Source organism: Diadema setosum, chromosome 5, assembly GCF_964275005.1.
Source record: "Diadema setosum chromosome 5, eeDiaSeto1, whole genome shotgun sequence".
Lineage (NCBI taxonomy): Eukaryota > Metazoa > Echinodermata > Echinoidea > Diadematoida > Diadematidae > Diadema > Diadema setosum.
The window spans coordinates 40619133-40634445 of record NC_092689.1 but is presented as its reverse complement, the minus strand read 5'-3'; the positions used below and the strand labels follow the sequence as shown (position 1 = coordinate 40634445).

At 38.8% G+C, this 15313-nt stretch overlaps 2 protein-coding genes across 2 annotated transcripts in view; one reads left to right on the top strand and one right to left on the bottom strand.

Moving 5' to 3' along the window:
- Positions 1-4549, bottom strand: part of LOC140228283 (DNA-directed RNA polymerase III subunit RPC1-like) — a 32720-nt gene extending 28171 nt beyond the window's left edge. Inside the window, exons 1-6 of the mRNA XM_072308508.1 lie at positions 4414-4549; positions 2932-3064; positions 2288-2437; positions 1472-1631; positions 681-835; positions 18-71 (exon numbers count right to left, since the gene is read on the bottom strand). Coding sequence (XP_072164609.1) covers positions 18-71; positions 681-835; positions 1472-1631; positions 2288-2437; positions 2932-3064; positions 4414-4457 — 696 coding nt within the window. The 5' untranslated portion in view covers positions 4458-4549. The remainder of the gene's footprint in view (positions 1-17; positions 72-680; positions 836-1471; positions 1632-2287; positions 2438-2931; positions 3065-4413) is intronic.
- Positions 4550-4748: 199 nt separating this feature from the next.
- Positions 4749-15041, top strand: LOC140228282 (splicing factor YJU2-like). The gene is made up of 7 exons (XM_072308507.1): positions 4749-4872; positions 7501-7601; positions 8263-8407; positions 9063-9194; positions 10152-10333; positions 12315-12459; positions 13381-15041. Exons 1-7 carry the CDS (start codon positions 4849-4851, stop codon positions 13897-13899), a joined length of 1248 nt encoding a protein of 415 aa, XP_072164608.1. The 5' UTR covers positions 4749-4848; the 3' UTR covers positions 13900-15041.
- The last annotated feature ends 272 nt before the right edge of the window (positions 15042-15313 follow it).

The window sequence follows — 15313 nt, the reverse complement described above, 5'->3', positions numbered from 1 at the left end:
TTTGTCATATTTCCCACCTCATTTGGAATCCTTTTGAAGAGCTCAAGGACTGTCAGTGGATTGAGATTTTCCTGTGTGGAATCAAAGATAAGAGCAAATATATGATTATGCAATTACATGAAATAAGTAAAAAAGCCTAAACGCTCATATTTTCCGAGATATATCTGCTACAACAAGTCCTAAAGATATTACCATTTAACAGTCTTTAATCAGGACTATTGGAGCTCTTATGTATATACTTGGGAGTCAATGGGAATCTCACTTGGAAACTGGAAAGTAGAAAACACTGGCTCAATCTAACCATTTCACAATACAGGATCTACATAAAGACAAGAATTTGAAACCTTAATAAAGACACATGAGGTATACTTCACAAATGTATGTCCATAAACGTCAAGCAGGAATCCAATCCAATCCAATCCAATCCAATCAATCTACTATTGTTCAAACCCTTTACAAATATTTGTGGTTTACATCAAACTGAAAGAAACTGATAACAAAACAAGTAACTCATTAGACAAAATCAGATAAAATGGCAACATTCCCCCAAAACAATATGCCTCACATAAAATGTTGGTCACTGAGCACTCTGGCATCAAAATCAAACCAATATCTTAACACACAATCATTTTACTATACACAGAGACCAAACAAACATGCTATTCCTTATAGGTCTGTACCTGTGCTTTGGGCAGCAGTGTCTCTATATCCTTGTTGTGCTCTATGGCCACATCCAGTGAACTCTGAAACTGCTTTATTACACTCTCTGGGTTCTTCCTGTTCACTTTATACTTCTCATGGATGATCTTCAGTGGACCACATTTCTTTACAGGCCCTGGAGTAGTAAGTAGAGTCACAAATGTTAATGCTGTGCATCATTTCAAGAAATAAAATCAGGGAATCAGGTGACTCCCAGTGACAAAAGTGTACATTATTGAGTTATGTAAGAAATGTCATTGACTATATATCTTGGCTGCAAAACAACATCCTATTATAAAGAAAATTAAGAAAGAAATATGTTCATTAGGGGGATGTATTCATATATTAATTCATCACGAGAAAATTTCAAGTTTTACAGTATTTCTTCTTCAGACACCATCAATCCTTTCCATGACTACAAAGTCTCATCAAGGAACGGTATCACTGCAGTGGACATTACAGTGAGGAGTACAAGAAATGGCGAGGTTAAAATGACTATCCGTGAGGCAAATATACAAAATATTTGATATTGGACCAGCTTTTTAAAACATGATCCCCTGAAATAAATCTGTTTCCTATTGTCAAATTATGTTCAGTGGATAAGATATACACATGAGCTCTTTTCAACTCATTCCCTTTCCTTATAGTTTTTTTTTTTTCAATTTACACCTGTTACTACTGAAAGTGAAATAGCTATAACATAAAAAACAACACTTTTTGGCAAGAATTTCTCATATCATCCACATTCTGTGAGATTTCGATGATGTCTTACCATTATAGGCACCGCAGTGGAAGCAGATTTGGTTCTTGCGACATTTCTCATGGATCTTCTTCCTCAGTCCTCTTTTCTGGAGGTAGGTCAGGGTGGGGCGCCTCAGGGCCTCCATGAAGTTCTGATTGTCTTGCTCACTTAAGAGAACATGGCCACACACCTGAAGGGAATGTGGAGGAGCATGCCGAGTTGTGGTTTGATATTGTAAAAGAAAGTATCATCTATCACTAACCAGATAAACTAATACTGTACGAGCTGAAATTTTCGCGTACAGATATTTTCGCGAATTGCTACTAGGAGGACATTTTCACGTGTTGTTAATTTCGCGGTTGCCAGGTCTAACTGTACTTATCTATTCGCACGTTGTTATTTTCGCGTGTTGTTATTTTTGCGGTTCAAAGGCGATTCGCGAAATTCGTGAAAATAAAACCACCGTGAAAATTTCAGCTCATACAGTAATCCCACGAATATTCTGCAAATGCATTGCATCAAATACTTTCAGGTAGACTACAGCATAAATCCTATAGGTTCTTACATTTCTCCGCTGCTAACATTTGCCTTTGCTGAATTACACATTTTTTCTTGTACTCACAAATATATCACGCATGGCAAATCTACTCTCAGCAAACTGCACTTAAATAAATGTGTTGCTTTGTTATTCTTGTATTTCTGTCTTCAGTATCTTTGCATTACAACACAGTCAATGAAAGTCCAATTTTGTCTTCACTCGTCAGCACAACACAGCTCATCCCCTGATGTTATGAGTATGAGAAGTGAACTATGCCAACAGGCTGCTCTGCGTGCAAGAGTCCTCACTTTACAGATTTCTTGAAGGATGTTGATGATGAGTTTGAAGAAGCCAATGTGGAAGACCGGAAGCTCCAGATCCACAAAGCCATAGTGACCAACACAGTCTGACAGGTTCTTCTTGCAGGTGAGGCAGGGATTCTCTTTCTCACTTGTTCCCTAATAGCAAAAAAAGAAAAACAGAAACAGCAATCATTGTCACTTTTCTTATTCCTCCATTCACTGATTCTATCTCTTTTTACCTTCTACTCATTTTACAAATGGAAGACATGACCTTTTTACCTTCTACTCATTTTACAAATGGAAGACATGACAGTGGTTTCTTCTTCTTCTTTTTTTTTTTTTTTTTTTTTTTGCTTCATAAACACACAATCCATTCGTACCAAATCAGTCTTTACATAATCTTGGCCCCAAATAGATGCTTCATATCTCAAAAAAGATGCTATACACATTTATTTTCTACCTTTGCTTTAACTCACATGTCCAAGAATGCTTTCTTTTTTTTCCTGTTGAGTTCACTACTTACAAAGCACAAATCAGTAACCGAAGGAAGATATGATGTGGAACTATGAAGTGGATATTAGTGGCTGGTTAAATTTAACAGAATTAGTTAAAATTGTGGAACAAAATTAACCTATTTGTTACAAACTCACCATGTGATGGTCAAGGACTCCAAACTGAACTGGGTTGCGGGTGTCTTGTTGGTACAACCTGTTGCTGACAACATGGATTGTTGCCTGTTTTCGCATCTCCTCTGGAGACATCAACCCAAAACAGACATGGCTTCTGTTGATGGTGAAAATAAAAAGACATCAACTCTGTAACTAGCAGTGACACAGAACTGAAGACCACATGACAAGGTAGTTGAGTCATGCATGGGTGTATGTCTGTTTGAATTTTCCTACCAAGCTACTAACTAGTTGCAGCATTTAACTCTTCTTAATCATCAATATAGCTTGAATGTGATTTAGATTTAAGACAAATTAGGTGCATCTTTGTGAAACAACCCCCACGATTCTAATGAGGTGAGATCTCCTCATGAGCTGTACATTTCTCAGGTTCTCAAAATATTATAACATTTAAAAGTCATCTTCTTCTTTTTTTTTGCACATGTACCCTTCTTCTAGGGGGCGCTGTGGCATAGTGGATAAGACTCCCGACTCCCGAACGGAGGACCGCGAGTTCGAATCCTGCCCAGTGCTTACGTCCTTGGACAAGATGTTTTCACCCACAATGTCCCTCTCGACCCTGGTGTATAAATGGGTACCTGGCAACGCTAGGGTAATAATAATAGCAGGGCCCTCTGGTAGAGCAGTGGCAACACTGAAGAGGCTACCCTGGATAAATAAGACCTTATTATTATTATTATTATTATTATTCTTGTGTTTAAATTCAATCTTTCTTTTTCCTTTTTGATTAGCCTAGTGATTAGGTCAAATGTTAGATTCTACTTTAAGCTTGTACTGTAAAGCTCAGTTGTAGCAGTGGCGGATCCAGAGGGGGGCCCACCCGGCGTGCACCCTCTCTTTATTTTTTGTTAAAACAAAAATAAAAAGAAAAAATGGGTGGGGGGTATGCGCCCCCTTTAGATGCCTAATTGTAAAGGCGCCTCAGCTCCCTTTACAGAAATCCTGGATCCGCCCCTGGTTGAAGGATCTTACTCTTAGATTTCTATCATCATTATTTCTTTCATCTACTTTTATGTCGGAAGTCAATTCATCATTCTGCTGGACCAAAACTGATCAGTGTCAGTAATCTTTTGGCTAAAGATCAGTCTGTAAATTTTGGCTATCCTGGCCTAAATTTTATTGTTGGGGAGAATAATGTTCCGCCGCAGAGACTATGTTTGTACTTTGGCTTCACGGAATCCCTCTCGGAGAAGAACAGTCTAAGTAAAAAAGAAAAGAAAAAATGTTACAAGATTCCTCCAAACAGACGGATTTTTCTGTCTATCATTCTGCGTACAGATCCAACCCAATACACCCACCCATACATACAACTTACAAGACATTAGACAGTCGTCGAGTCGTACATGGGTTTCCACACCCAGTCCCACACGTGCAATCATATGTTGTAATGACAATGTTACATGGAAAACACATTGATGTATTCGAGCTACAAGAGCATTAACTCACATTTTTCGAGCCACATCCGTTTCTCTAAACTGCTCTTTCACCATCTTCACAGTTCTGCACTTTCTCTGGTGATGGTAAAAGTATTATCATGCGGTTTGCCCGAGAGGCAACTGCTACACCACGCAGCGGTGGACGGCCGATGGTGACTGATGTGAGCGCAAGATGCATGCAACATGCATGCAATCGGTCGACAGGCTAGGCCACACGATCAAAGCCCGTGTGATGGCTCACTTCATCCATCAACAAAACAACGTGAGGCAATCGTTCCGCGACGCTGTTGAAGCGGCTCGCTGTAACACGTACACTAACGTAATACAGCAGTTGTCTGGTCTGGACGGCACGGTGTAAACACTGTCCACTGAACATATCATCCACGATTCTCTTTTGCAGTCAAATCGACAATTTCCTTTCACTTGACCAAGAAGACCTGCCAAGATGTCGGAAAGAAAAGTTTTAAATGTAAGTGGTATAATTTGTAAGCGATCTTGAACGTTAGATTCACAGTAAAATAGTGACAGTATTTCGGGCTGGGATCTATCTTCATGATCTTGACTTGAGCGTTAGGGCCTTAGGCCCTCTAGTCTCTAAAATTCTACACACAACTAACTGTTACAACTTACAACAAGTCAGCAAGTTGGTAGACTCTATTGAAGATGCCCCACACCATGCGTGGCGCTATGGCGTGAATGCCCCATGCATGAGAGTGCTAATATTATAATGATGAACGCTTCAAAAGAGAATGAACAATGACGGCCTAAGTAAAAGTAAAACTTAAAATAAAACATTTGCAAGAATGTGTTGTTTTGGATGGCATACCCAGCATAATTTACCCATAGTGGCATAGAGTAAAATATCCCGTTTGCGGCAGTTTAAGCATTGTTAAGAGTTTTTCCAACTTGTAAACAAATAAGGCAAATTATTTTCAACCATTTCATATATCATAGACAAGATTATTCATTAACGCAATTGTTTTCGTGAAAGAAATTTACCATTGACCAACGCAGTTTTCATGATTTACCAGGGCAAAACCCGGCACAATTTTCGCCGATAAGGGCGATATGCGACGTAGTATTTCTGCTTGCGGCACGATGTACAATCCCTATGCAATACGCGCGTGCTCCGCGATCTTTAGCTGAACGCCTTCACATGTCTCGCGAACATTGCGTAAGCGCCAATTCCCATTGCGAAAGCACGTGAAAATAGCGTGCGCACATGCATTGGCCGCAAACAAGATCGCACTTCTGGTGGTGTTGTTGATGTCTTTCTTGTGTTTTTCTCATTTTTTTCGATGGTAACATCCACTTTCTGAAAAAAATGGCGGCCCACATCGGCTCGCGAAAATTCTATTTTACGTGAGGATATGTTTTCAATATCCATGAACATCGAGAAAACGAAAAAAAATCCAGTTTCTTGCATCTTGGACCATTGTTTCTTAACTCTTATGTTAAGAAGTACCGAAAATTTCATTTTGGATGCGATATGTTGTCATTTAGGTGAGAAAATTTCACTTTCGTCAGAGATCGTGCCCATTTTATCGGTTGGTTTTTGTTGATTGCTAGTGTGTTAGTATATGTGTAGTGTGCATGTAACAGTGCAATGCTGTGTTTAGCTGTATTCACCGTGTATGTTGTACTATGTTGTACTCTAGATATAGATCTAACTGCAACCAGCCCCAATAACTGTGTACAAGGAGCGCCCTGGGGTTAGATCCAGACATGATTGGGTGTTTTCAAGTTCTGTGCTACTGCTACAGTGCTAGTGCTAGTGTCGGTGTAACCGCACCAGCAGCTGCGACCCCAACACTCGGACTCGGCAACAGCGCCCCGGGGTTAGTGTCAGTGCTATCTCGACACTATTCCCGACCAGACGCTGTGCGACAGGGCTGTGTATAGAGTAAAAAACCCTGTATGCGGCAGGGTGCATATTTCTGGCAGGGGCACTTTCATTCATCAATAAAACAGTTAATGAACATCATGTGCGCTTAGCCCCACTTTAGAACACTAGCAGGAGTTTATCTCATTAGTGTTATGGGAAGTGACACCTGATTTAGCCTTTTCAGCTTTTGTCAATAAATAAATTGGCCCTGCCACAAATAGGCACCCTGTACAAAGCATGCCGCAAACAGGGTTGTTTACTTTAAGTACCTGTAGTCAATATCTCAACACTAGCTGGATCTGTGAACTGGTGTTAGCATCATTAGTGTTGGCACTGGTTATAAAAATCAGTTGGTGTTTGCAGGTTGACCTCAAAATTATGGCATACGTGTATTTCTGGTAATTCAGTGTTGGGCCTGGTGTATGAGTGTTGTCTGTTGAACCGAACTTCACCATGAATTTTAAATGCTTTTTCTTCATGGTATTGCATTGGCTTACACTAGCCCCTAGAGGTGGGGATTGTCATATGATTTGTCATTTCAAGTTCGGTGCTGATTTTAGCGTTTCTACAATGTGTGTGTGCGAGACCCACATTCACGTCCATAAGTAGTCTATTCTATTGCAATGTCGCCTGCAGAACATACTAACACTCTAGTCTAGACATGGCTACATAAATCTGAGCCTGGGAGAATAAAGTTGTTGTATTATGTAAAGGGATGAAATTTGTGACATTTTAATCTGTCTTCCTCATTATGTGTTTAAAACTACAAAGTAATCATGATAACATCTTTTCAAATTTGACTTGAACCAAGTGCCATTATTTTTTTCATTGCGTGATTCCAGCAAAATCTCGCGGACTTCGCAGTGGTGTAAAAATAGCACTAGCTGTTAGGGATTGATAATTGTGATCGGAATTGCATGCGTTGATCTGATCATCATTGTTGAATCTCAGTATTGGGCAGTTGTTTTTGAGGTAACACTAGCACTAGCACCAAATTTGTAAACACCCACTGTAGTAGAAAAATACTAGATGTAGCTGTTACAAATATAGATGGAAAATGAAATTATAATGATTATGTTCAGTCTTGATGTACTGATCATAACTGCATTTTGACATTGCATAGATAAGTAGCCAAGACATATGTCTTCCAATTCCATGTAATATTTCTGACCTTTTTACCGACGATCAAAATCTTATCACCTTTCTCTGTAGAAATACTACCCTCCAGACTTTGATCCATCCAAGATCCCAAAGCTTCGTCTCGCTAGGGAGAGGCAGTATACTGTACGCATCATGGCTCCATTCAACATGCAGTAAGTCCAAGACAGAGTTTCACAGTGTGGGAAAGGCCACAAAGCTGATAAAATACTTGGCCAGGCAAACAATGCTTCTTCATTGTTTAGATAAGCAACCAGGGAAATAAACATAATGACAAATGTATTCTAAATGCAATAAAATCCTGAGTGTACACAAGCATTCATGGATACACACTTTCTATTATGTGTGGTGCATAACATTCTTCTAAGTTTACACTCGATCATGAATTTGATTTCCAAATGCTCTAGTTAGATTTCATATCTATTAAAATCAAGAATGCATTGAGTGTCAGTTTATCAAAGCTGTAGTGTCAATTGGTATTTATTTTGCCATTGAGTGTGGAGAAAGAAAAAAAAAGGCTTATGCTAGAAGTGCTTGCATGGTTGGCAAAGAATAATAATTATGACAAATCTGTATGTGAGTCCAGTAGATTCGTTATGTGATTGTAAAATTGGTAAGTTATATTTCCAAAGGAGCCATTAAGTTCCACCAGTTCATTCTGTACAAATATTAATGTGCAATGCAATCATCATGGACTGTTGATATAAAGATTACACAATTTCAGATTTAATTTTGGGGCAGTCTTTCATCATAAATATCAATTCAACTGCATGTCATACCCTGGTCTTCAAGTTTAATGTTTTCTTTGATTGACAGGTGTAAAGTTTGTGGAGAGTACATCTACAAAGGAAAGAAGTTCAATGCAAAGACTGAGAACATCCATAATGAGAATTACTTGGGACTCCGCAAGTATCGCTTCTACATCAGATGTCCCAAGTGCATTGGTGAAGTTGTATTCAAGGTAAGTCATTGCAAAGAGGACCCTGTCATATAGCCAATTATGATAATGATAAGTGGGTTGAGACCTAGCATGTGTTGATAAAGTTCTTAAACTTATAATTCTTATCAGAGAGCGACCAGCGGGATTGTATTCTTCTGTTCAGAGGTTAGAAACGTACAGTGACAGAGTGATTTGTTATCCTGTATGGCTCTGTATCTATTCTTGTATCTGTTTCAGATTCCATATTAAGATGTTTGAACTTTAGCTGTACTTTGTAGGTGTACATTTACGCCATAGACTATACAGTAATTTTTTAATTATCTGTGTTGATGATCTTGATGTTTACGTGAAAAAAATTCATGCTGATAATAGGTATCTACGCAATGTTTCCAGTAAAATACTGTGAGTGTTAACATATGCATACATGCAGATGATCGAAACTGTTCTATGTGTCTTTTGGTCAAAAGTCACAATTATCAAGCTCTGAGATTTTATGTACTCTGAGTATGCCTATCAAGTGTGCATTCCTCAATTATGATAAATTCTGTGTCACACTATGAATCTTATGTCTAAGACATTGTGATGTGAATTCTCTGTAATGATACCGAGTTATGCCAGGATGTCATTCGCCTACATACACATTTTTGAACACCATTCCTACTGGTCTTTGCCACAGACTGACCCAGAGAATGAGGACTACACACTGGAGCAGGGAGCGGTCAGACTGTTTGAGGCGGCCAAGCTGTACCGAGAGGCCGAAGAAAAGGAGAAGAGACAGGCTGAAGAGGATGCCCAAAACCCCATGAAGGTAAGACTCACATCTTATTCTATTCAGAGCCTATCTGGTTGACTTCTACCTCCATGAATACTCTATGAGTGGCTATCTGCAGTTGGATGTCTGCCAGGGGCACAGTACACCACTTACTGCAGGACAGTTGCCTGCCAAACAAAACAATGACTACACCTGTCACTTAACCTCTTGCCCTCTCTCTTGATGGGTCACATGCAAAGTTTATGAGAATTTCAGAATCCGATAGGAAACGGGTTAATACATGGCAATTTACACTCAGGAATATGCAGCATGCCAGAGAGTTACACTCTGAACAATGTACAATGCCAGGAATAAAACATGAAAATTACTTGTGCACATTGCACAAAAATTGCCCAAACCTCCACCACCTGACAGTAGAGATTACTACTGCCATCTCCTCCCTTGTCCATTTGATGTTATATGGGTAACTCATTTTCATGTGCAGAAGAGAATTTGGGCCTCTTGGCCTTCTGCCCAAATACCAGTGGCCTGACATAATAATCATTTAACCTAGGGAGCTATTCTTACCAGGGGCCCACAAAATGCCCTGTTTAATACCTCACTGACATGCAAATATTTGCATCATCCTTTGAACATTCAACTTCAACTTTTCATTGATATGTTGATATCCGTGCATTGCCTCAATTTTTATCTGAGAGTATATACTCGTCAAAGATATTGTAAGCCAAGATTGAGCTCTAAGCAACAGCAATGACTCAAAGGGGTTGAAAAGGGTCAGATGACTTTGTTATTGTATTTTACATTAATGAACAAGCACATAATGTCATTTTTTTCTCTTTTTTTTGTGGTGGGGATGATTTGATAAGATGCATGCTGTTGGAATCCCAACTACAAGCTTGCAATCACAGAGGACTCACATGAAGTGCTTCAATCTTTATGTCAGAAAGCAAATGGAAAAAATGAGGTTGATTGTCCCCACCTCTATCTCTAAAGGTGCTTGAGAACCGCACCAAGGACTCCAAACTGGAGATGGAAGTCATGGAGAACCTCGAGGAGCTGAGAGAGATGAACATGAGGAAAGCAGTTATCAACTACGAGGAGATCCTTCGACAGGGGGCGGAGCTGGAGGCTCAGCGTCTCAGGGAGCAGGAAGAGGAGGATGAAGCAGAGATCAGGTAAGGGGCTCAACTCTCACATCTCTTGGGTTTGTTGGTACAGGAGATGCTGATTGTGATTTGGTTTTATTTCATGCCCTTTAAGGTCAAAACCTTTGGTGACGATAATCATTGCAATACTGTAAAACAATATTTTCGAGGCATGAAATTTTTGCGAATTGGGGCCAGCGGCCTTTTTTGCGACATGAAATTTTCGCGAGTTGCCTCTAAGGTTCAATGCATATAGTGTAGACAAAAACTTCTGCGTGCATTTTGATTTCACGAATCTTGGCTCGCGAAATTCGCGAAATTAAAATGCACGCAATCATTCCTTGTTTTACAGAGTATTTATTGTCACTCAAGTCATCAAAGATCAAACTTAAGAGGAATGCATGTGACCTGAAGTTTTCTGCAAGAATTGGATAGCCTAAAATGATGTGTATTCATATATATGTGAAGGTGCACCACAAAACGAACAAAAAGTCGCACACACTGATTTTGTATGAGGACTGAAAATAGGTGAAATTGGTCAAGAGAGCCGATTTTGACTTTTTCATATTTTCTGAAAGAGCAACTCTTTTTCTACATTTTGCTAAAATTTGGGATAAAAAAAACGGGCAGGAAAGTGTGTTGTTCAGCGATTTATCTCGAACATTTTTTGACAGAATAGTGTGACTAATTGTGTCTTTGGAGTCCCCTTTACATTTCTTAAAAACCTTGTACTCACTCTTCACTTTCACCTCCTATAATTTTTGAAAGGATGATGCTACTACTTTGAAAATTGGCAGTAATTAAGGACAGAATGTGTTAATAAGGCATCTTCAATTTCAATTTAATGTGATAATTCCTTCATTGTTGTTACTCCTGTGGTTTACATCCTGTTTTTTGTCCCATTCATCGCACTCCCAGCACGACTTGGTAAAGATTAAGCGCTTGAATAGACACTGTACTTCAAAGCCTCTTTTCTCAGTTCACACTTTTCCCAGAGTGTGTGTTTTCTTTCCAATATTTAGATAGGTTAGGAGAGTCCATTTCATTTGAGTTATACATCATTTTAAAGCTTAAAGTCTGCTCTTTCAGAATATGCTCTTAACTAGAATTTCATGTCTGGCGACTTTTTGTTTGTTTTGTGGTGCAGGGTCACATATATTCCTTTATATTCCACATACTAAGAATTTTGCTATAGGATTAGTCAAGAGCTGATCACGTGATAAAGCGTAGTTTTGCCCATCACATCACCTGAAAAGAAAAGTTTGTTACACTCTATGATGATAGTCATTTTGTTTCGCTGATCTCTTAGACCCGAATTCTCAAAGGTGGAATAACTTTATTACACCGCTTATTCTGCCGATTTATTACGCCTCTTATGCAAATCAGGCCCCGTGACGTAAAATGACGCGATTTATTCTCCAAAATCTATTCTCAAAGGTGGAATAACTTATTCCCTGGAATAACTATTCCGCGGAATAGTTATTCCAGCTTTGAGAATTCGGGCCCAAGTGCACACAGTCCTAATGCGTGATACTTACAATTTTGAATACGCACGAAATAAAAGTATGTTGCACTGTGGTCTATCATTTGACCTGGGTCAAGTGATAGACCACAGTGCAATGCACTTTTATTTCAGTGCCACACGCGGGGCCTGGAGCTTAATTCGTTGTTTTGCCATCTATGCGCATACGTCTAAAGTAAACTACGTAGCCTAAGCCTGAGGATACCCTGAGACAGCTAAAACGGTTTCAGATATGGAATAAAATGGAAATATCTAGGACCCTTGATGTGGAATATAACGCAAATAATCAACTTTTAGTTTCAGGCAATGAGACAAACTATCATTTCCGAGGCGATCTGGATGTCGCTATCTTTCCAAAGCGCAGCTGAGGAAAGATAACGTACACATTCAGATCGCCGAGGAAGTGTCCCATCACCTTCACCAACGTTGACTGTTTGCTTAATAACCAGTGTTCCAACTGACAAACCATCTCTTCATCTCATTTCACAGGAGGATATTTGGCAAAGGGGATGAAGATGGGATCATCATAAAGAGACTCTCAGATGATGAGGAAGGAGAAGAAGAAGCAACCACTTCTGTCAACCCACCCCCAGCCTCTGGTGCATTCAAACGACCCACAGATATTCTAACAGAGGTATGCTCTTTTGTGTCATATTCACACCATGCCAATTTTACATTATTTAAATCATTTATGTTCACTGGGAACTGTTTTATTGGGAAATATGAAATACATTTATCTTATTGCACAATCTGAAAAGATAGATATTTCAAGAAAATCATATTGCATTATATTTTGTTCATAAAATAAAGGATAGGGTGAATGTGATCCATATTACTGTCATATGATATTGATGGCTGTGCTTCTAGGTTCCTCAATATCATGTTAGGAGATGAGTGTACTGGAAACCCATGCAATGTGCCTAAATGTTTCCTCGTACAAAACAACTGAGGATTTATTCCTCCATCCTCTAAAGAGTGCATTATGTATTCCAGCTGTCCATTCATCTATCCCACATCTCATTATCCAATGCAAATAATTCACAATTATTTGCATGAATATGGTAGTGGTGATAGGTCAAAGATCTTTGTACTGTGGTTATGAATGTCAGTCTCCAATCACAAATATAGCTGGGAATGTCCAGTGGTAATTTTGTGACCAAAATTCAGATGTCATTTTCTAGCCATAAATTGCATGAGGTATTGGTCCATTAAGAGTGGATCGCATAATGGATAGAAATGAATTTGAAAAAAAAAATCCTGTGTGCTGACAGGGTTACTAGTCAGTCCTTGGTCATTGGTCAAGATCAGGGAGCTTCATCAAAATATGAATGAAGGGCCATATACTTGTACTCAGTAGCAGATATAGTAATTGTATAAGAAGTTGTGGTGTTCCAGTTGGCTGTGTGTACCAGTCAAATTGCTTTTGTTTCTATTGATTAGGTAAACTCTCCTTCCAGTGATTGATTGTTTCAAGACATGTATAAATGCATTCTGAATTCGTCTATTGAAATGTACATTTGGTTTCTTCTTTTTACGTACCCTATTTGATTGATAGGACATGCCCAGTCCTTCATTAGGTGCAAAGAAGCAGAAGCTTATGGATGCTCCATCCTCATCAGCATCAACATCATCATCTACTTCAAAGACATCATCTAAGACATTTCTCTCAAGTTTGGTAAAGGTCAACAAAGGTACTACTGGCAAACAAAGTGGACCGACTGCTTCTGCAGCATCTGGCTCGCAAAGTGAAATGGCCACTGGGGCCAAGAAAGCTGTAGTGGAAGCAAATGGACTAACACAAAAGTTAGCTGATGGGACTGAGGAAAATAACCAACAGAGTACTGATGGGAAATCAGCCAGCAACCAAGAGAGGGGTGTCTCAGAGGAGAAGGTTTCCCAGCAAACTGCAGCTGATGATGAAGAGGATACTCTAACTAAGAGTATTCAGGAAGGGCTCAGTAAACAGAAGGTAGAGTCAAAGAAATCTCCCAGGGAAAAATCAAGCGGTCTGAGTCTCCTCGGAGGCTACGATTTCAGTGATAGTGATGTCAGCAGCTCAGACTCGGACACATGAAGAAATGTTTGACATTCTTTTGTCCGAGATGTGTGATGCATTTAGGATGGAAATATCAACATTGATCGCCTTCTTTAGCAAAACAGCACTGCATGTGAATTATAGCACACAAATGGTGCAGAAAGCATTGTTATAGCTGGAACACCCAAGGCAAACTATTTCTCTCGGTCTGTTGATCATAATTCAGTATAATTTATCACATCAGGTCAAATTAATTGAGTATTTAAAATGTCACAGACTGTGAGTGATGGCACTGACTGTAGTATGTATCATTAATATGGCAACAGGTCATGTATTTCTGGAAAGTTTGGGTGGTTGTTTTTGTTTTTCCTTTTTCATATTGAAAATGGTTATCAATACCCTTTAAAAAAAATAATTATTGAAAAATTGAAAGCAGGTATTTTGAAGTATTCCTTTTCTACCTGTCATAGCGACATACTGTGTAAAGTTTACAATTGACATATAATGTGATATTATACATCACAAGTTAATGCATATATTTGAAAGTTGATCTTTTTCAAATTACTCTCTCTCTCTCACTGATTTGTGAAGACGAGTACCAAGATTGTGCTTCCAAAATTGTTCACAAACTAAAAATCATGTGAAGTCCTTAAGCAGAATGAAAGATAAAAAGACGTTCATATATGGTGCACAGACTCTAACATGAATCGTGCAATACAGTATGTCCAAAAAAAAAAAATCGGATTTTTGCATTGATAACTTTCAAAGTGATTAAACAATCTGAAGGCTATTTCAGGGAATGAAACTATAACTTCTTACCTACATTTTCAGAAAACCCCATTCAATTTGGTTGAGTGGTCACAGAGAAATATGGATTGTTGTAAAGCATGTCATTGGTTTATTTCTTCCAAGTTCAGCACTTGGATGCGCTTAGAACTGTGAACACAACGGACAATACTTGGAGGGAAGGGATTCCTGACATGCTCTATGACAAAGATCTTAATTTATCTTTGACCACTGAAGCAAATCAGATGGGGTTTTCTGTAAGATGTGGGTATTCAGTTATAGTTTCATGTCCTTAAATTGCATTTCGATTCATTCACTATTTTTAGAGTTATCATTATGGAGGGTCCCATTGTATTTATTTATTTATTTATTTATTTATTTTTTTTTTTTTTGGGGGGGGGGGGGGAAGACATATGGTAATCTATGGCAGGATGTTGCCACATCTTGCAGTTCTGTTGTGTAGTCCCACTGCTGGGTAGCTATTATGAACACTTAAGAATTCTTGTGAGAAAGAAATATTGCCATTTTTGTGATTTATGTTATTTCTATCTGAAAGGATATTAGCATTTGATTGAGACTTAACTGGGCAACACTGTATCAGACAGTAGTGTTTTGAGCTAAAAAAAACATAACCATAAAGTGGGTTTAGCCTTGGTTTTGTGATGAG

Bases quoted from the DNA above. Each gene is read 5' to 3' on its own strand.
- LOC140228282 (XM_072308507.1), top strand. From the start codon at position 4,849: ATGTCGGAAAGAAAAGTTTTAAAT. The intron at 8,408-9,062 runs GTAAGTCATTGC...TCTTTGCCACAG, and splicing joins TTGGTGAAGTTGTATTCAAG to ACTGACCCAGAGAATGAGGA. The intron at 9,195-10,151 runs GTAAGACTCACA...CTATCTCTAAAG, and splicing joins ATGCCCAAAACCCCATGAAG to GTGCTTGAGAACCGCACCAA.